Source organism: Nannospalax galili, unplaced genomic scaffold (assembly GCF_000622305.1).
Source record: "Nannospalax galili isolate Female #2095 unplaced genomic scaffold, S.galili_v1.0 scaffold741, whole genome shotgun sequence".
NCBI classification, from domain to species: domain Eukaryota; kingdom Metazoa; phylum Chordata; class Mammalia; order Rodentia; family Spalacidae; genus Nannospalax; species Nannospalax galili.
This window is the reverse complement of record NW_008346093.1, coordinates 880156-901118: the sequence shown is the minus strand read 5'-3', so window position 1 is coordinate 901118 and position 20963 is coordinate 880156. Positions and strand designations below refer to the sequence as shown.

The following is a 20963-nucleotide window of genomic DNA, read 5'->3' as shown; positions in this document are numbered from 1 at the left end:
CATGGTGGTGCATGCCTTTAATCCCAGCACTCAGGAGGCAGAGACAGGTGGATCTCTGTGAGCTCAAGGCCAGCTTGGTCTACATAGTGAGTTCCAGGCCAGCTGGAGCTACAGGGAGATCCTGTCTCAAAAAGACCAAAAAAAAAAAAATGAAGCATATATAGATAGAACGAGGAGATAGAGAGCCAGGCGTGATGATGCATGCCTGTAATCCCAGCACTTGGCAGATGGAAGCAGAAGGCTTAGAAGTTAAAGGTCATCTTTAGGTATATGAGAGTTAGAGGCCAGCTTGCTCTACATGATACTCTGGAAAAAAAACAGAAGATGGAGAATCAAACAAAAAGAGAGAAAGATAGAGAGGAAGAGAGAGAGAGTATATGCATGGAGAACACATGAGTGAATGAAAGAGTGAACAAAAGATAAGAAAAATACCAATCACGGGGCTGGAGAGATGGCTCAGTAGTTAAAAGTACTGGCTGCTCTTGCAGAGGACCTGCGTTTGATTCCTAGCATCCACGTGCTGGCTAACAACCATTTGTAACTCCAGTTCCGGGGGAATCCAACGCCCCCTTTTGACCTCTGCAGACATTGCATGACACAGGTGTACTTATACACATGCAGGCAATACACTCAATACACATAAAAAAATAATAAATAAAATGTTTTTTAAAAAGAAAAATACCAGCCTAGGAGTGTAGCTCAGTGACAGAATGCTTGCCCAGCATGTATGAGACCCTGAGTATAGTCTATCCCCAACGCCCACCAAAAATCAAAACAAAAACCACAGTATAAAAATAGGTAAGACAGCCAGGCGCAGTGGAGCATGCCTTTAATCCCAGCACTTGGGAGGCAGAGGCAGGCAGATCTTTGTGAGTTCAAGGCCAGCCTGGTCTACATAGTGAGTTCCAGGACAGTTGGGGCTACAGGGAGACCCTGTCTCAAAATGACCAAAAAAAAAAAAATAGGTAAGACAGAGCTGAGTGTGGTGGTGTACTTCTTTAATCCCAGAACTCTGGAGGCAGAGGCAGGCAGATCTCTGTGAGAACAACCATCAGCCTGGTGACCATAGTGAGTTCCATAGTGAGTTCACCATAGTGAGTTCCAGGCCAGCTGGGGCTACAGGAAGTCTGTGTCTCAAAAATGCAAAACAAACAACAAAAAAATGGGCGTGGTGGCACACACCTTTAGTTTTAGCACTCGGGAGGCAGAGACAGGCAGATCTCTGGGAGTTCAAGGCCAGCCTGGTCTACAAAGTGAGTTCCAGGCCAGCTGGGGCTACAGTGAGACCTTTTCTCAAAAATACAAAAAAAAAGAGAAAGAAATATAGCCAGGCATGGTGGTACAGGCCTTTAATCCCAGCATTCAGGAGGCAGAGGCAGGCAGTTCTCTGTGAGACTGAAGCCAGCCTGGTCTACATATCTATCCCAGGCTAGCCTGAGGCACAAGGAGACCCTGTCTGAAAAAACAAACAACAAAAAATAAATAAATAAAAATAGGCAAGACACTTGAATAGCTTCTTCACAAAAGAAAATTCCCAAATTGCCATATAAAAGGTAGTTAAACTTTCATTAGTCATTAAGGAAAAGCAAATTAAAACCACAATGAACTATCACAGCTACTAGAGTGACTAAAATTTAGGGAGCACCTTACTATACCAAATGTTGGTGAGGATGTGGAGGAACCAAAACTCTCCTATTCTGCTGGTGAGGTTGTAACATAGTACAATCATTTTTTAAAACAGCTTGGTAGGGTTCCTCCCCAATCCCAATACTAGGATGAAACCTAGGGCCTTGCATGTGCCAAGTAAGCACTCTACTGCTGAGCTATAGCCCTAGCCTTTGGTAGTTTTTTCTAAAATTATATGTATAACTACCATAAGACTCAGCATTCTACTTGTATATATTTACCCAAAATAAATGAGAGCAGAGGTCAACATAAAGTCATGCATAGAATGTTGATAACAGCTTTATTCATGAGGCAAAAAAGGATATTGTCAAGAATGCAGAAGAGGCTGGGGAGATGTCTCAGTGGTTAAGAGCACTAGCTGCTCTTGCAGAAGACCCAGGTCTAGTTCCCAGCACCCACACAGTGGCTAACAACCATCAGTAACAGGGGATCCAACCCCTCTTCTGGCTTCCATGGGCATTGTACAACATGGGTGCACTTACATATATGCAGGCATAATAATATTAATACACAAAAGTTTTAAAAATGCAGAAGTTGAGTGCAGTAGCATATGCCTTTGATCCTAGCACTCAGGAGGCAGAGGCAGGCAGATCTCTGTGGTTCAAGGCCAGCCTGGTCTACATAGTGAGTTCCAGGTCAGCTAGGGATATAGGGAGATCCTGCCTCAACCCTCCCCCCCTAAAAAAAGTAAAAAAAATAAATCAATTAAAGCATCACTGGGTAGGTAAATATCAAAGCCAATCCTTGCCAAGAAAATTTCCTCCCACAACAAAAGAATTCTGGACTTACAAAGTTGGGATAAGAAGGCTTGGTCTCCAAGAAGGACCTCCTGGTAGAAAGAGAACCAGCCCTCGATCACAAGGTGAATGAATGCACACACTGCAAACCAGCACACGGAGAGTCGCCGCCAAGTTCCTAGTGGAACAACCGAAGCTCGACCCGACAACAGCCATGTGATCACAATTAGGACCCCAGAGATGGAGAATAGGCCAACCAGGATATGCCAGGTGGGGAGGTCATTAGGCACATAGTTATCCAGCCTCAGGTGCCGGGGCCAGTACGGGTGCAAGGGACCCAAGTTGGTGGTCATGTTTCTAAGGGCTGCTGGTTGTATGTAGACAAACAGAGAGGAGAAAAAAGGAACAGAAAAACCTGGGCAAATAGAAATCACAGGGTGAGATAATTAAACCAAATCCAAACAGTTTATTACAACAAGAAATATAAATGGTTTGAATCTATTATTTGAAGGAAGATTGGATCAAAAATAAAAAATCTAATTATGAGCCATTTCAAGAATATGACTAAAATATAAGGCTACAAAAAGACTAAAGCCTTGTTCCAGGCCTCTAGGAGGCATAGTAACAAGAAATGGGCCTGGTTTGAGACAAGAGAGTTAATTAGTAAACCAAGGTGCCATGAGAAGGGAAACGTCCCCCTCACTCTCCTGGTAATGGTAATGATTTTAGGAATTCTAACATGCTTAACCAGGCCACCTGTAAAGAAACTATACTTTCTTTTCTTGGAAACAGCACAAAAGAAACTATTAAAACTAGCTAATGAACTATGTATGCCTTGAAGTTCAATCTTCTTGTGAAATATGTATAAGAACCCTTTGATCAATGTTTTATCTCTACCAGTACCCCCTTCTCCATCTGCAAGTCCACATAACATATCTATATCTTCAAGGACAGAATTCTGAAGATTAAAGAAATAAGTATACCAGCATATACTTTCCCTAGTATTTAAACTTAGTTACAACAGGGTATGATGGTACATGCCTGAAGTCCCAACATTCTGGTGGTTAAGGTGGAAGGGTTGCCTTGAGTTCCAGGCTAGCCTGGTGTATATAGCAAGTTCTAGGGCAACCAGAGCTATATCGCAACATCCTCTAAACAAACAAACAAAGATTAAGTAGTTTCCAAGCCCCCAAATCAGATATATAGCTACTGCTGGAAATATAGGTACATTCCTCTCCTAACACACAAACTCTTCAAGTACTGCTTGCTTTATCTTCTGCTTAATCAAGTCACTAACTGCTTTACTGTGACACATCCAAATATTGTTTTCCACTGCAGGTTTCAAGGATTCCTGTGTACCAGGGCAGAGGCCCCTGAGGCTCTGAGCGCGACTCCTGAGGCAGCACTTCAGGCAACATTGAGTTGTATTTCCTGTTGCCAGTCACAGACTCAGCCCTCAGGGGATCACAACGTGGTGAGGGACACACAGGTCCAAGGTCTGGTCCCAGTCCTCATTGGCCACAGTCTGGTGGAGGTGACAAGAACCTGAGGCCTGATCTCAGCCCTAAGGGGTCACAATCTGGTGAGGAACACACAGGAATCAGTTTTGGTCCCAGCCCTCATCAGTCACAGTCTGGTGGGAGAATCATTGTCACCAAGGCAGGTCCCAGCACTTGGGGATCAAAGTTTGGTGGAGACACGGGAACAGAACCTGAGTCCACTGCGGGGGGCCAGTGTCTTGGACCATTCAATTGGCAGCGATTTCCCCCCACCCGGGGTCCTGGAAATTGCAGCTGGGGGAGGGGGGCTGTAGAAATAACTAATCAGAGCTATAGGTACCGCTTTCAAAAAGCCAGACTCCAGGCAGTCTGCCACTCTGCCAGCCAGTCGGAAGGAGTATGAAAGGTGGGGTCTCAAGGGGCGGTGCTAATCAGGAGGAAAGGGAGCGGAGCCCCGGGACCACCAATCATAACCAGAACCTTCCAGTGCCGCTGCCCAACTAGAGGGCGAGTCTTTTTGGTCGTCTGGACAGGGTGGGGATGGGTTCGTGGGTTTCAGCGCTGGAAGGGCCGGAGAGGTCTGGCACAAGTGTGGAGGGCTCTAGTTCGGTGGCCCGGGGCGAGGGGGGCACTCACCCAGTCTACGCGATCGCCACGTCGCTTCCCGGCACAGGTGGAGAAATCTCCTGGGTGAGTCCCTAACATACCCAGTTCGGCCCATCCCTCGCGACTTCCCCGCCTAATGGAGCAGACCAATAGGGAGATGGGGAAGTGGCCTTCCACCAATAGGAGCTCTCAGTGCGTCGCAAGTCCTGTCCTCCCGCGTGTGGTGCCATTTTCGCTGTTGGCTGAGACTGTCAGGAGTCCGGGTGGGTACCGAGACCCGCCAAAGGTTGGTGGGTGTTTTCTGCCAGTAGCAAATCTACAGCGTTTCTGGTCGTCAGTTTCCCCGCCTCCTTATCAATCATAGCGGGGGAGGGATGGAGGATAATGAAGTTGTATGTCCTCAACTTTGCTTTTAAATCAGCTTTGTGTTAGTCTCTCATCTTTGTCTTCTGGGCAGTTCCCAGACCCATGCTTAATTCGAATGCAAAGAAACTATGACAGGAAGATATCTTGCACAAATAAACCTAGCGCCCACTTCAAGGCTGCCAGAGCTCTCAGAACTCACCTCCAGACTTCAAATCAGAACTATTCAGAATCCTTAGTCCTGCTAGCCAGTTCGCAGGAAGGCTCTTAACCATGCCAGTTCTTAGAGCCAACCAGAATGGCCTAACTCTAAACCAGTGAGGACCCACACGTTGCCAGCATTCACTCAGAATCCAGACCCTCTTCAGACCTCCAGTCCAATTATAACCCACAGTCCTTAGTCCTAAGGACCAATAAGCGTCAACCTTTCATCTGCCTTATGTTCTCCTGGCTGTCCCAGTCCAAGCAACCAATCAGAATAGGGATCTCTCAATTCTCTGCCATTTAGAACTAGGCCTCCCCCACAAAATCTGTTCCTGCTCCACTGAACCAGGACCAGGACCCTGTCATCCTGGGCTCATCAGTCAACCACCACCAATTGTAAATTCACCAAGGAAGGAATCACAATCTGCTCCCTCTTCATGAATTTCAGTTTTCCAAACCCTTAATCTGTGCTGTACCTTCATTGCTCTCTCATATTCCCCTCTGATCAGTGAAGAGTGAGCCTATTGTGTATTTTTATTTTTATTTGACAACAACAAACTGTATATAAAAAGGGAGAAGGCGCATGGGGAGGCCCTGGATCTGCTCCTCTCTGCTTTGACAAGTATCCCCCACCCCTAGGCCCCAGCAGAGACCACCCCCTTCCTGCCTGGTGGTGGGGTGGGGATTGACAAGCATGGAAATTCTATTCGTGTTGGTGTGTGGGGGTGTTTTTGTAGGGATTTGGGGTAACAAGGATGGAGAGGGGTCAAGGAGTAGAGAGAGGGCCTTCCCTCATACCCCATCAGAGCTGGTACCCTGAGGAGGGGTCTTGAAAGGGGGCTATGAGGGCATTATGTCTCAGCCTATTAGACGGTAGAAGATCCAGCATCCAAAAGTGACCCAGTGACTGGCCCAGCTGAGCTCTGACCACTTGTGGATAGTGTATGCCATGCCATAGCCCTGTGGGAGAGAAAAAGGTCATGGTTCTACTCAACAAGGACAGAAAGTCTCAGGAAAACCCATTCTTTGCCCAGGGATATTTTGTATTCCTTGGTATCGCTAAATGACAGAAGGGTCTGGGTACATATGAAAGGTGACCAAATATAGTTTGCGTTTTGTTCTTTAGAAATCATTTTAGGGAGCTGGGTGTGGTGGCGCATGCCTTTGTCCCCAGTACTTGGGAGGCAGAGGCGGGCAGATCTCTGTGAGTTTGAGGCCAGCTTGGTCTACATAGCGAGTTCCAGGCCAGCTGGGGCTACAGGGGGACTCTGTCTCAAAAAGACCCCCCCCAAAAAAATTTAGGGGTTGGGCATGGTGATCCCGGCACTTGGGATGCAGAAGCAGGCATCAGTGTGATCAAGGCCAGCCTGATCTACACAGCCAGCTGGAGCTAAGGGAGCACCTGTCCAAAAAAAAAGTCATTTTATGGGGCCAATGGTGTAGCTTAATAGGAGGGTGTGTCTTTGTATGGAGGAGGCTGTGGGTTTTGAGCCCCCCGCAGCACCCCCCCAAAAAATCATTTTTAGGGCCGGGCATGGTGGTACATGCCTTTAATCCCAGCACTTGGGAGGCAGAGGCAGGCAGATCCCTGTGAGATTGAGGCCTGGTCTACATAGTGAGTTCTAGGCCAGCTAGGGCTACAGGGAGACCTTGTCTCAAAAACAAAAAATCAGCCGGGTGTGGTGGCACACGCCTTTAATCCCAGCACTTGGGAGGCAGAGGCAGGCGGATCTTTGTGAGTTCAAAGCCAGCCTGGTCTACATAGTGAGTTCCAGGACAGCTGGGGCTACAAGGAGACCCTGTCTCAAAAAAAAAAGACAAAAAAAAAATCACTTTTAAAACAAGACACTGTATTGGCTCATGCTTGTCATATACATTAGTTGCAACAGGAAATCACCTGAGTGTCCACAAATAAGGGGACAAAGTAAACCATGTGTCATCCTTATAATGGAGAAAAATGAAGACATTTTAAACTGATATGGAAGATTTTTTAAAAATTGTAGAATAGTGCCATATTGTATGTGATATGCTTGAACTGGGGGAGGATATTTAATAAAATGAATAAAGGTGATTGCTTGTAACTTGGCAAGGGATAGAACATGTGAGGAAGATTTTTTCCTGTGAATATATACAATACTAAATTTTTGTTTGGTTTTGCTTTTGTGGTTCTAAGGACCATACTCCAAGCATGGTAGGCACTTAGCTACATTCTCAACCCTAAAAATATTGTAATAAAAGTTAAAGCCTGGTATAGTGGTACATATCTGTAATCTCATCTACTTGGGAGGCTGAAGTAGGGAGAATCATGATTTGGAGGCCAACCTGGGCAACATAATGAGACACTGTCTCAAAAAAATATGATAAAGCTTTTGGGGGCTGGAGAGATGGCTCAGCAATTAAGAACACTGGCTGCTCAATCAGAGGATCTGGGTTCAATTCCCAGCACCCTCATGGCGGCTAACAACTGCCTCGAACTCCAGTTCCAGGGATCTAACGCCCTCTTCTGGCCTCTGCAGGCTTTGCATGACATAGGTGCACTTAGCATACATGCAGGCAAAACACTCATACACATAAAATAAAAATAAATTTAAAAAATTTTTAAATTTAAAAATTTTTTTACAAAAAGATAAAGTGAAAGGCCAGGCGTGGTGGCACACACCTTTAATCCCAGCACTTGGGAGGTAGAGGCAGGCGGAACTTTGTGAGTTCGAGGCCAGCCTGGTCTACATAGTGAGTTCCAGGACAGCTGGGGCTACAAGGAGACCCTTTCTCAAAAAATAGAAAAAAAAAAGATAAAGTGAAATAAAAGTTTTATTTAAAAAGAAAACAAAGTGGGCATGATGCCTGACACATGTAGTCCTCACACTAGAGAGGCTGAAACTGGAGAAACAGTTTTCAGGCCCGCCTGGACTAGATACTGAGCCCCTGTCTAAAAAAGGGGGTGTGGGCTAGAGACTGGAGAAATGGCTTAGCAGTTAAGAGCACTGGCTTCAACCATCCATAACTCCAATTCCAGGGGACTCCGACACCCTCTTCTGACCTCCTTGGGCACTGTATGACACAGGTGCACTTACATGCATGCAAGCAATATACTCATACACATAAAAGTAATAAATAAATATTTAAAAATAAAAAAGGAACAGGCGGGAATGGTGGCACACACCTTTAATCCCAGCAGAGGCAGGTGGATCTCTGTGAGTTCAAAGCCAGCCTGGTCTACCTAGTGAGTTCCAGGACAGCTGGGGCTACAGGGAGACCCTGTCTCAAAAAAACAAAAAAAATAAAAAAGAAAAAGAAAAATAGAAAAGGAACAAACCAATTTTGTACACTTAATTTGAATGAAAATTTAAAATTATTTTTAATTAGAAAAAAGCAAAGAAATTTTTTGAATTAAGAATTTAAAAAACAAGGGCTGGAGAGATGGCTCAGGGGTTAAGAGCATTTACAACTCTTCCAGAGGACTGGAGTTCGATTTACAGCACCCACACTGGGTGGCTCCAGGGGATCTGATGCCCTCTTCTGATCTCTGTGAGCACACACACATACATGGTATATTCAATCAGACACACATACATATACATATTTTAAAAAATAATTAAAAAAACTAATTATTGGGGCTGGGCGTGGTGGTACATGCCTTTAATCCCAGCACTGGGGAGGCAGAGGCAGGCAGATCTTTGTGAGTTCAAGGCCAGCCTGGTCTATATAGTGAATTCCAGGACAGCTGGGGCTACAGGGAGACCCTGTCTCAAAAAGACCAAAAAAAGAAAAAAAAGAAAAAAAGAAACTAATTGTTGGAGAGGCTAAGGGAGGAGGATCTGGAGTTTGAGGGTAGCCTTGGGGACATAGTGATACACTGTCTCAAAAATACAAAAAGTAAAACTTAAAAGAAAAATTTAGATTTTGTAAGAGCCACATGAATAAATATTATTTTTAAGTTGTTGTCAATTGTAAAAAGATTAGAATTTGTATATCTGACATGAAAAAAAATAGTATAGCAATTTTAAAGTGAATTTTTTTTGAGACAGGGTCTCCCTGTAGTCCCAGCTGTCCTGAAACTCACTATGCAGACCAGGCTGGTCTTGAACTCATAGATCCACCTGCCTCTTCCCCCCAAGTGCTGGGACTGCAGGCATGCACCACCACACCAGGCTTAAAGTGAATTTTAAAAATCAGGGTCTCAATATGTTGCTCAGGCCAGTTTTGAATTCCTGGGCTCATGTGATGCTGCTGCATCAGCTGCCCTGGGACCTGTAGGTGTGCATCACCATTCCAAGGAATATAAATTTTTTTTTGTCTTTTTGAGACAGGGTCTCCTTGTAGCCCCAGCTAGCCTGGAACTCGCTATGCAGACCAGGCTGGACTTGAACTCACAGAGATCTGCCTGCCTCTGCCTCCCAAGCACTGGGATTAAAGGTGTGTACCACCACACCTGGCACGGAATATAAAATTTCAGTGAAGCAGAATCCAGGGCTATGGATGTAGCTCAGTTGGTAGAGTGACTACTTAGCATTCAGGAAGCTTTGGGTTCCATCCTTAGTACTCAGGAGGTTAAGGCAGGAGGACCAGAAGTTCAAGGCTGTCCTTGTCTACATATCAAGTTGGAAGCCAGCAGGAGTACTTGAGACCCTGTCTTGCACACACACACAAAAAATCCTAGGGCTGGGGTATATAGCACAGTTCGTAGAGCGCTTACATAAATCCTGGATTTGATCTCCAGCATGCCATAAAACTGGGTGTGATAGTGCATGCCTATAATCTCAGCCCTTGGCAGGTGGCAGTAGAAGAATCAGAAGTCCAAGGTCATCCTCAGCTACATAATGAGTTTGGGGCCAGCCTAGAATACATGAGACCCTGTCTCCATACCCCCCCCCAACAAAACAACAAAAACCACAAACAAAAGTAAAGGTTGCCAGGTGTGGTGTTACATCCCTTTAATCCCAGTACTCGGGAGGCAGGGCAAGCCAGCTGGGGCTACAGGGAGACCCTGTCTCAAAAAGACCAAAAAAAAAAAAAATTACATGCTAGGGCTAGGGGTATAGCGCAGTGATACGCAAGTATATAATGTGACCTTTGGTCCCTAGAAGTTAAAAAAAGAGGAAAACCTGATTTTTTTTTTTTTTTTTGGTTTTTTTGAGACAGGGTCTCCCTGTAGCCTCGGCTGGCCTGGAACTTGCTATGTAGACCAGGCTGACCTTGACCTCACAGAGATCTGCCTGCCTCTGCCTCCTGAGTGCTGGTACTAAAGGTGTGTGTCACCACTCCCAGCCTGGAAAAAACCTGAATTCTGTACTCCATTTCCATAGAACGAAGTTTAGAGGGTAAATAAGCAAACTGATTTTGTAGTTTAGTCACCAGCTGTGTGAGTCTACCTGAGGGATAATGGGAAAGGTGGAACAAGGCAATTGTTGCACAAGTTAAGACACATGACTTGGCCTCAATGACTTGGTCTTTAAGGGTCCCACAAACAGGAAGTGCCATCCCTGGTCCACCTCCCAGCCCAGGGCCCCACCTCACCTGCTCCTCTGTGGTGTCATCCACATCGACATCAAACAAGGAGCCCAAGTAGGCCAGGTGGAAGATAGCCAGGGCCCCAAAGAGCAAGTTTAAGGCTCGTACACCCAGGCCCTGTGGGGGACAGATGGATATGTTTGGCAGCTAGACCTGCTCAATATCCCCCACCACCACCTGTACAGGGAAGCCCAGCGGGACACAAGGCACTGTGGGTCCCAGGAATGAGGATGCCCAGGGTACCCCGAGATAGGAAAGAGATGATTCAGGGAGCCTCTTATGGGAGCTCAGAGGTATCCAAGGACGAGGGTGCTGGTAACCATGAGGGCGTCCAGGTTGGGGGAGATGTGAACGTTCAGGCAGAGGAGCAAGAATGGTAGGGCTTTGAGCCGGGGATTATGGTGATGAGCATCGTTGCCAGAAGGGAGACAAATGTGAGGTTGTCTGTATTTCTTATGGCAAACAGAATGAAAACAACAACAAAACAAAAACAAATCCCACCTTGACCTAGAGGACCCATGTCTCCCCTCTTCCCCTCACTATCTGCTCAAGCCATGCTGGCCTTCTCACTGTTGCTCAGAGTCCCCATGTCGTGGAGGGGGCTTTATGCTGGGTGTCCCCTTATCCTGGGATGCTTCCCTCATCTCCTTCACTTAAAGAACTTACAAGATGTCTCAGCCATGGAGGCTTTCCTGATCTCCCCACTGAAAAGAGAAACCACCACCACCATACTTCCCATCCCCTTTCCCCTATGCTTAGCACTACTCACAACCTGACAAACTATTAGTCTTGATTGACTTATTTTTACTTTACTGTCCCCTGTTAAATTGTTTGTTCCACGGGGCCAGGATTTTGGCCTGCTTTGTTCACCACTTTGTCTCCAGCACCTAGAACCAGCAGGTGCTCAATAAATGTTCATTGGGAGAACGAATGCCAGGTGTGTATACATCAGGTGCTCAAAAAATGCCTGTTAGAGAAACAGATGCCAGTGAATAGAAGCGGGTTTTAGGGATGGCTCATGCACCAGAAGAGGAGGTTGGGCACCCTGAGACAGATACAAGATGAAGACAGAAATGACATTTTTGAGAGACAGTGTAGGGAACAAGGTAACCCAGGATGTACCCTCACCAAGCGATGGCGGTGTGAACAGTCTGGCAGACAACGCTTCGACAAGATGCAGGCACTGAGAATGTGAGCCAGGCGCTTCCGGAGGACTGGACATTGCAGGGAAGTAAGGGGGTAGGCAGTCAGATTAGTTCCAAGGAACAATGGATCCAGCCTCCCATGAACCTTCCACCTGTGCTGGGCTGGGGCCCTGCACTCACCGTGCTCCACGTATGTGATAAATGCCAGGGACAGCAGTACAGCAGCCAGGTGGAAGCTGAAGCCCTGAAGACCGGGGAAGGGGGCAGTGAGGTGAGTGAAGAGGAGGCCTTGCTATCCCGCCCAACTCCTCCCGATCCCAGTCCACCTTGCTCACATGCAGGAGGGCGCTCGCTGCATAGGTGACCAGCACAGCCGAGAAGGTCCCCAGGCGGAGAGCATTTTTGAAAACATCTGTAGAGAGAGATAGGTCAAGATTGTCAGAAACTTCTACCAGCCCTTCCTGAGAGCCACAGGCAGGATGATACTCATAATCTGTGGAGGCCCTCAGGATGAAGTCCTTATGATGTTTGGTGTATGTTTGGTGTATTTCCCTCAAATATCACAAGCCCCAAATCTATCTCCAAATCTTCCCTCTACTCTGCTTCTGGATTTCCCAATTTCCGTCAACACCAAACCCCACCCCTCCGGGTCCTCAGGGCAAAATCCTCAGCCTCACCCTTGTTCTACCTTCCCATACATCCACACTCAGCAAATCCCATCTGTTCCTCTTTCAGAAAATACCAGAATCCAACTTCTCCCCACATACTTGGCTGCTACCGGGGCTGGCCTGGTTAGCTACATCACTACTTCTTCACTACCATCCTCCCTATCTCCTCGCTTTCCCTCCATCCAGCTCTCACAGAGAGCTTTTCCTCTGAGCAGCTTTGGCCTCTCAGTGGTCAAGGGGGCTTTTGAGGCTATCTCTGGCCCACCTCTGGGCCCTTGTTCATTCTCTGCCAGCCCAAGGACCAGTGCTGGGTATGGAACTCAGAGCCCTGCACATACCCTACCATGGAGACACATTCCCAGCACCCCCAACGACCTTCTTTGTCCTGCACATATTATACCAACCAGATTCCCACCTCAGGGCCTTTGTACCTGCTGTTCTTACCATCTGCCTTTCTCCTCCCCCCACATATATATATCTGCATTCCTTGTTCCTTCACTTTCCTTAGACCTTTGCTCAAATGTCACATCCTCAGTGAAATTTGCCCTGGATAATTTATTTAAAATTTCCATACTACTCCCTGCTCCTGCTTTCCTGCCAGTACTATTTTAACATCATTATCACTATTTACTGTGGCAATTATTACTACCTCAACTATTTCATATTTTTTCTCCTATTTATTATTCATCTTTCAAACTGCCAGTTCTACAAGGTCAGCAAATTTTATGATTTTTTTTGTCCCTGATTTGTCTTTTTTTTAAAAGACAAGATCTTATATATCCTATGTTGTCCTCAAACTCTATGGTGCTGAGGATGACCTTGGACTTCTGACCCTCCAGCCTCTACCTCCACAGTGATGGAATTGTGGGCATGTATCACCAAATGCAGGTTTTTTTTGAGTCAGGGTCTCCCAGTAGCCCCAGCTGACCTGGAACTCACTATGTAGACCAGGTTGGCCTTGAACTCAGAGATTGGCCTGCCTCTGCCTCCCAAGTGCTGGGACTAAAGTGTGCTCCACCACGCCCAGCCCACATCCAGTTTTTATGAGGTGCTGGGAATCGAACCCAGGGCTTCATGCATGCAAGGCAAGCACTCTAAAAACTGAGCTACACTGCCAGCTCCTGATATATTTTCAGTACCCAGCTCACAGGTAAATGCTTGTTGTATAACTGTGTGAAATCCAAGTTACCAACTCTCCCGGATTTGGTGACTCACAGTTATTTAACCAGTAAGACATGGGCAGGTTCCAGCTTGTAACAACTTCTACCATGGACCGAGGTAGCTCCACATTCAATGGCCTGGAGACTGTCAGGTCCCTGTGGGCAAAATAGACATGCAAATCCAGTTGAATTCTCAGGCCATCTGCTTTTGTTCTGGGAGCACCTCCTTCCTCCCTCAAGATCCTCCAGGCAACACCCTGTGGGAGAGGAGGCCCCCAAGCCTTCCCCACCATTCTAAGTGGTCCTTCTCCTCCGTGAAGCCAGCCCCCGCCAATGTGGCTGTGGCTTCGGACAGAAAGCCCACAAAATAGTTGCTGAAGTGGAAGGAGACAGCACTCTCGTAGGCTCGCAGCCACCTGGGGAGAAAGGGGCAGAGAGAGAGGCATCACACCCTGGTATGTCAACCTTCCCCATGTGGTCAGCATCCCCACCCTGTGGACTCACCTTACCATGGTGCCCCTAGGGCCCCCAGAGGTCAGGAATGCAGCAGAGAAGAGAGAAAAGAGAGTCAGAGAGGCCCTGGAAGCTGGCCTGAGTTCTTCATAGACAAGACAGAAACACAGTAGCAACAGAGGCAAACTATGATGGTCACACACACACACACACACACACACACACACACACACACACACTGTCATTTGTGTAGCTCAAATGAATGCATGAGCTGGCATGTGACATGGCCCTGCATACTAAGATGGTCACACAGCCAGACAAAAATGTTCTCAGTATCCCAGCTCTCTAGCCAGACTCAGTCTCCTTATAAGATGGCCAAAACACCCTTAGTGAGGCTCAAAGACAGTTAAATGCCTACTATGTACACACACACACACACACACACACACACACACACACACACACACGGTCAGTTTCACAATCAGACATTGTCAAAAGCAGGCAGAGTCCTGCATTGCAAAACATATAGGCACTGAAATTAGGCCTGGATGCTTAACTTGGGGAGGCTGGTCAAGTCACTTGACCCTTTGGAGACTCATTCAGCATCAAATTTATGAAGGAGCCAGTGAGTAGGGGAAGAGGGTCACACAATAAAACAGCTAGATACAGTCTTGGTGTCAAACCAGAGACAGACAGGCATAGGCTTATAGCTGCTCAGTCCCTCAGTCAGATAGTACCACGAAGTCTGAGAAGGCAGACACACTGGCACAGTCAATCACAAACAGGCACATGATATGCTACAAGCAGACTAGAGCTACAGACAAGCCAGAATCATCAGTCCAGTTTTACCCTAGCCAGTGACAGCTACACAGCCCACCACTGACAATGCACATTCAGCCAGTCACAATTCAATCCCACACTCGGAGTCAGTGGCTACAGGCAAACATCTCAACCCTGTTATCTGGAGTCACAGACATATTAGAGTCACCAAATAATACACACTTGCCACTTCCCATTACAGTCACATAACTTGTTTCTAATGGTAAAACAGTGGAACAGATGGACAATCCACACATAGTAGTGTTGGAGTGTCAGTCATACATGGAGTCACAGAGCCAATCTTGGTCAAACAGACATCCATAGTCAGACACTTGGTCTCTGTGTGGCAATGAGGTAGACGGTCAGATAGATTCAGATGTCTAGAATCGATTGATCCAAGGCTTTGGCCCAGCCCTGGTCAGTCCACTCGCCCTCAGCACCTGCCCTCATTTACCTGGCTTTGCGTTTCTTGCTGTAGTAACAGAAGACAGACAGAAGCATTAAGAGACAGGCTCAGAGTTGGGGAGACCCCAGGCTCCTACCCAATCCCCCTCACTGCTAGGCAGGGGCCTTGAAGGCTGTGCTCACTTTCGAAGTAGGCGGTCACCGTCGAGGGGGATGAAGTAGGGGAAGAGGTAGGGACCCACGCAAGTGGACAGTACTAGGCACAGCAGGGCCAGCGCCAGGCTCCAGGCCACCTTCTTCAGCCACCGGCGGCTCTGTGGGATCAAGGCTCCATGAGCACTGCCCCATGGCGGCTCCCACAGTCCCTGCCCACCTGGCCAATCAGGAGCTCACCAGTGGGCGGCCTTGGACAGCCTGTAGGTAGCTGTGGAAGGATATCCAGGGCCCAAAGACGATGGTGCCCACAAAGTAGAGGTAGCCCATGAACTCCACAGGTGAGGGCACTGCACTCACCTCGCCCCGGTCCAGGTCGAAGCCCAGAGACACCGCCTTCATGGCCACGATCATCTGGGCCCCTAATGTGTGGGGCCCATGGTCAAGTGGATGAACAAGAAAGTAGGTCAGCATGAGGGATGGGGTGTTCCAGGTGACAGGTGTGAGGAAAGGGGGATATAAGGACAGGTAGAAAGAGACATAGTTGCCAGGGAAGAGGGAGGCCTGCATTGTGTAGTGATTTGTGAGGGCAAAAAAGTAGGAAAGGAGAGTCAGGATGGAGGCAATTAGGAGATGAAGAGGGAACAGGACGGCTGGGGCAGAGCTACCTACCTCGCATCTTGTGCCATGTCACGGTGTCCACCATATGCATCTCACTGAGGAAAAAAGGTGATGGTCTTGGCCCCACAGCCCCCAAGGCTTTAGACACCATGGAATGGGGGAGGCACTAAGGTGTTGAAGGGGTTCTCTCTTCCCATCTTGTACAACTCATGAAGGAAACATTCCCCTAGGCTCCCTTCCTCCAGGGGCAGCCCATGCCCAACCTGTCCTGTACAGTCTCATGAAGGGAGAAATGTCCAGGGGCCTCTTCTTCAGGAGCACTTCACACCCTCCCTGTTTGGTATCGCCTCATAGAATGACTGTCCTTAAGTCCTTTCCTTCTCTTTAGAATATCACACTGTCCCTGTCCTGCACCACTTCATCAGGATAACCGGGACCCGCCTGCCTTTTGCCAACTGGGTGAGAATGAGGACGCACACCCATACCCCATGAGCAGGTAGATGAGGATAGTGACAGAGAGGAAGACGCCTCGGTGGGAGGAGTGTCGGCAGAGGAACAGCACGAGGTAGCACAGGAGGCTCAGCAGCACAACCCAAACCATGTGCAACTGGAAAAAGTGGTAGAGGCTGAAGAAGCCACCTGCCACGGTGCTTGCATGCTTCAGGTAGGACGGCAACCCTAGGGTGAGAAAGAGAAAAAGCTGAGACAGGGAGGGAGGGAGAACAAGAAAGGGGAGGTTGGTAGGCTGGTAGGAAGGGGAAGAGGACCTAGGCAACAGAGCCCAGCCTGGGCAAAGGCCTAGAATGTGATGAGATTGAAGGAGTCCAAACCTGGTATTGGGGAATTGGCAAGAGTGGCAGGGTCTGGATTTAAAGAAAAGGGACACCTATTAAGGACATTTTGGGGACTCTGAAAGAAGAAATATCAACTTATATTGAATAATTTGCTTCCAGAGTAAAATTGTGTGTGTGTGTGTGTGTGTGTGCGTGCGTGCGCGCACGCACATGTGGAGGGGGTAATGGGTACAGCTTTGGTGAAGGATGTTTTTGTTCTCAAGGGCAATACATTGAAGGACTTTAGGTGAAGTGTTATGATATCAGCAGGTTATTGAAATGATTCAGTAGATGACGGATAGAGGAACAGACAGAAAGATAAAGCAAGCTAATGTGGAAAAATGTGAACTGTTGGAGAATCTGATGATTCATATATGGGTTTTCATTGTACAGTTCTTGCCACTTTTCAGTAGCTTTGAAATATACCAAAATAATAAAATTGGGGAAAAAGAAAGCATCCACTTAAGGTAGAAAGGAAACAGAAAGAGGAGAACCTTTGATTTTCAGAAATCTCTGCATCCTGTAGGAATGCTGGAGATTTGGAACCTCATCATTTGGATATAAACCTGCTATGATTGTGGAAACATTACAGAATCCATTAATTTTATCATGATCTGACTATAGAAATCATTCTAGAAAGTCAACATTTTGGAAGCCCAGAATGTGAGAATTTCAATTTGTCACACTCCAAACCTTGTAATTGTGGTTCTTTGGGTTTCTATAACTTTGTGACATCAGCATTCCAAAATCTTATAATCTGGGAACATAGGCATATCAGGATCCCAAGATTCAGAATGCAGGAATGCTGAAGGTCATGACTTAGTTTACCAGGATGTGGCTTGGCATGGTGTGGCATGAGGTGGCAGGGCATAAAGGATGTGTGGTGGAATAGGGCTTAGACTACTGTGATGTAGTAGGGCTTGGCCTGCTGGGGCCTGATTTGGCATGACAGGGAGTGCCATGGCAGGATGTGGCAGGGTACAGTAGAGCATGGTATCACGAATGTGACAGATAAGATAAAATCTGATGTGGTGGAACACAGTGTGGCAGGCACTTACCGAGCCTCCAAAGGAGGCGGCAGGCAAAGCAGATGGCAAGGAGCAGCCAGATCTGGTCAAGGCCCTGTTGGACAGTAGGCAGGAGGCAGCCATGCAGCAGCTGCTGGAAAAATTCCTGGCGGCTAAAGGTGGCCATTGTGGACCCCCCACAGACAGATGGACAGATGGATCTGCCAAAGAGAGGACACAGAGCTTACCCTTGCTCAAGGCTTCGACTCCAGCACTCAAGACCAGCTCTGAGCTGCCGAAATCTCAGCTGGTATTGGGAGGGTTAGGGGAGGATGTGAATATCAAGTACAACATGAGCAACCAACTGTGACTTAGTGGGTTTTTTGGATGATCTGTGACCAACAGTGAAAGACCCACGTGTCTTGAATTCTGTGAACAGTTCAGCCTAGTGATGACAGAATGATGTGCATTCTTTTTTAGGGGACAGGGTCCCCCTGTATCCACAGCTGGTCTAGAACTCACTATATAGACCAGGCTGGCCTTGACCTCATCGAGATCAGCCTGTCTCTGTCTCCCAAGTGCTGGAATTAAAGGTATGAGCCACCACACGTGGCATAATGATGTGCATTTTAAACCTTTATATCAAGTGGGGAAAGGAAGTGAGCTCTTTGGTTTTCAAGGTAGAGTCACTCACTGTGTAAAGCAGAGAAGGGGGAGTCTGTGACACTTAGGGGCCGTGTGCATCTCTCCTTGTATGGATGTATCCTTCCCGAACCCCATCTCACCCACACTCGGCCAAAAGCTGCCAACAAGGCCCTGTTCTGGTCCAGGGACTGCAGGGAAGTGTAATTGTTGGTAGGGGACATAGCAGGGAGAGAGTCTGAAAGGTGATGTGGACGAGGTCCCAGGACTAGAGCTATTATAGATCCGCGCCGAGAGGCCAGCTTAAGGATGTGAACGCGGGAGCCGCACACACAGTACTAGAGACCTACCTGGTAGGAAGGAAGCCGTGGTCCTGGGGGCCAGGGACGCGGGTCGCTGCTACCGTCACCTCCTCCGGGGACCTTCCCCCGCAGGCCGCAAGGCCGGGACCAGAAGCGGCTTCCAGGGCGGCGAGGCGGAGCGGGCCCTTTAAATCCAGGGGCGGGCCAGCGGACGGGTTTGTCCAATCAGAGGATGGGAGCGGGGCGGTGGCGGGGGGCAGAAGGAGTGAGCCACAGGAGGAACTGCAGGGTTGAGGGGCGCGGGGTGCAGGAGCACGTAGGCACGCAGATGGTTCGCTTGCACTTTTTCGGGCGGTTGCTGGTCCAGGTCTGGAATATGCGAGACGGGAGATTTTCTAATCTTCCGAGGGGGAAAAAAATCTTCCTAATGGTTATTTTGTAATCCTTGGGAATTGAGGTGGGAAATATAAGGGGAGGGTGCAAGCCCCTCTTGTAACCAAATGCTCACCCCTGTACTTCCATTAGACGTTGCTGTGACCCGTGTCCCCGTCGGAAAAATAAACCAAGGTTCATCCTTTCCCATCTCTTGAGGAATCCCAAGGAATTTCCAGCCTTCCCCACCCTCAAGGACCAGCCAGGATAGTTTCATTTATAGATAATGACTATGACCCCTAGGAACACACGTCCCCTAAGGGCTAGCTGTGAGCATTTGGTTCATCATTAACTGATCTGCTTGCTTTATTCCCCACCAGGCTGGACCCCCGCAAAGAAGGTGACCTCAAGCGATATTTAGTGTTCCTGTGAACTAGGAGACCAAGTGCTTAAAAAATTGACCCTCCCCAAAAATTGACCCTATGAGGAAGAACTGAACCTCTTAAAGGGAGGGACTCTAGGTTGACTTAGACCTCAGTGGATGAACTTGCACCAAGGGACATCTGGAGACACTAACTTGATATGATAGGCCTTAACACAAAAGACAGAATGTAGCCAGGCATGGTGGGGCACAAACCTTTAATCCCACCACTCCCGAGGCAGAGGCAGGCGGATCTACATAGTGAGTTCCAGGCCAGCTGGACAAGGACACCCTGCCTCAAAAAAAAAAAAAAAAAAAAAAAAAAAAGCGGGGTACGGGAGGGGCCCAATGGGGAGGGGTATAAAGATGATTAAGATGTTCTGTATGCTGGACTGGTGGCAGACAGATCACTGAGTTCAAGGCCAGCCTGGTTTACATAGTGAGTTCCAGGCCAGCTGGGGCTACAAGGAGACCCTGTCTCAAAAAAGAACAACAACAAAAAAAGTTCTGTATGAAATACACAAAAATTCAGTAAAAAAAAAATAAAAAACAGCACAAAATGAACTAAAAAATAATTGACCCCAATAAAGATCTGTATTAGCCTCTACACCAACACTAAAGGTTGATGGCACACTGATTTCTACTGACCCTACTCTGTAGTTTGTGGGCATTTCACTCTATTCCTAGAGTGCTGAAGTCTCCAATCTCCCAAGAAGGGCCCATTTTTCCAAAGGAGCATTGAGGTGCTTAGCTCTGAATATGGAGGGAGAAACATGTGCAGATCAAGCTCGACCTCATCTTGGCCCCAGGAGCTAAGGAAAATAGGTTCTAATAAGATTAATGCCTAGCTGTAAAGAGTTCAGGAAATCATGCCCACTTACCCTGGGTGGTGTCCCTTCTGGTAAACAAAAGGGTGAGATTAGCAGTTCTTGACTTGGAAATACCAATGGCAATTGAAGAGAAATTCTTTCTCTCTCACCTTCTCTCCCCTCCCCGGCCATCTCTAGTTTGAGACTGCAACCTAGGGCCTTGTGCCACTGAGCTTTTTATTTTTAAAAAAATATTTTATTATTTTTTAATTTTATTGTTAATATTTTTTCGTGTGTAAGAGCACCCGTGTCCTGCAATGCCTGCAGAGGTCAGAAGAAGGCGTCGGATTCCCCTGGAACTGGAGTTATGTACGGTTGTTAGCCGCCATGTGGTTGGGAATCGAACCCTGGTCCTCTGCAAGAGCAATCAGTGCTCTTAACCACTGAACTATCTGTCCAGTCCATGTATTTTTAACATTAATACAAATGGATTATAGCACATAAATTAATATGCATGTTTACAAATGAAAACTAATAAAATGGGTAT

The 20963-nt window shown here is 47.4% G+C and overlaps 2 protein-coding genes and 1 long non-coding RNA gene across 6 annotated transcripts in view; 1 reads left to right on the top strand and 2 right to left on the bottom strand.

Annotated features, from left to right (window-relative positions):
* Ebp (EBP cholestenol delta-isomerase) overlaps nucleotides 1-4678 on the bottom strand; it is a 6443-nt gene extending 1765 nt beyond the window's left edge. Inside the window, exons 1-2 of the mRNA XM_008842531.3 lie at nucleotides 4559-4678; nucleotides 2476-2838 (exon numbers count right to left, since the gene is read on the bottom strand). Of these exons, the coding sequence (XP_008840753.1) occupies nucleotides 2476-2838; nucleotides 4559-4643 (448 nt within the window). The 5' untranslated portion in view covers nucleotides 4644-4678. The remainder of the gene's footprint in view (nucleotides 1-2475; nucleotides 2839-4558) is intronic.
* LOC103741638 overlaps nucleotides 2848-20963 on the top strand; it is a 29981-nt gene continuing 11865 nt past the window's right edge. For both annotated transcript variants that reach the window (XR_607591.2, XR_607590.2), the window contains exon 1: nucleotides 2848-4612. This is a non-coding gene — a long non-coding RNA (uncharacterized LOC103741638). The remainder of the gene's footprint in view (nucleotides 4613-20963) is intronic.
* Porcn (porcupine O-acyltransferase) lies at nucleotides 5623-19020 on the bottom strand. 3 transcript variants are annotated; one of them, XR_003851001.1, is made up of 16 exons: nucleotides 18863-18995; nucleotides 17922-18091; nucleotides 16516-16708; nucleotides 16082-16125; nucleotides 15650-15831; nucleotides 15440-15570; nucleotides 15306-15323; nucleotides 14084-14098; nucleotides 13870-13995; nucleotides 13635-13735; nucleotides 12087-12163; nucleotides 11932-11995; nucleotides 11735-11820; nucleotides 10850-11573; nucleotides 10613-10723; nucleotides 6038-6055 (listed from the first exon to the last, which is right to left on the bottom strand). XR_003851001.1 is itself a non-coding variant. In XM_008842532.2 (15 exons), the coding sequence occupies exons 2-15, from the start codon at nucleotides 18055-18057 to the stop codon at nucleotides 5954-5956; spliced, it is 1386 nt and encodes a 461-aa protein (XP_008840754.1). In that variant the 5' UTR covers nucleotides 18058-18091; nucleotides 18863-19020; the 3' UTR covers nucleotides 5623-5953. The 3 variants fall into 3 exon arrangements, 2 of the variants coding, with proteins under 2 accessions (XP_008840754.1, XP_008840755.1); XM_008842532.2 differs by lacking the exon at nucleotides 10850-11573 and having other exon boundaries at nucleotides 5623-6055; nucleotides 18863-19020; XM_008842533.1 differs by lacking the exons at nucleotides 10850-11573; nucleotides 14084-14098; nucleotides 15306-15323 and having other exon boundaries at nucleotides 5623-6055; nucleotides 18863-19003.

Excerpts from the sequence above, each read along its gene's own strand:
- Porcn (XM_008842532.2), bottom strand. The coding sequence starts at position 18,057 with ATGGCCACCTTTAGCCGCCAGGAATTTTTCCAGCAGCTGCTGCATGGC. Across the intron at positions 15,832-16,081 it reads GACATGGCACAAGATGCGAG|GGGCCCAGATGATCGTGGCC; the intron begins GTAGGTAGCTCT and ends CCCACACATTAG. Across the intron at positions 10,724-11,734 it reads GTTCACACCGCCATCGCTTG|GGCCTGGGTGTACGAGCCTT; the intron begins GTGAGGGTACAT and ends TGTCCCCCACAG.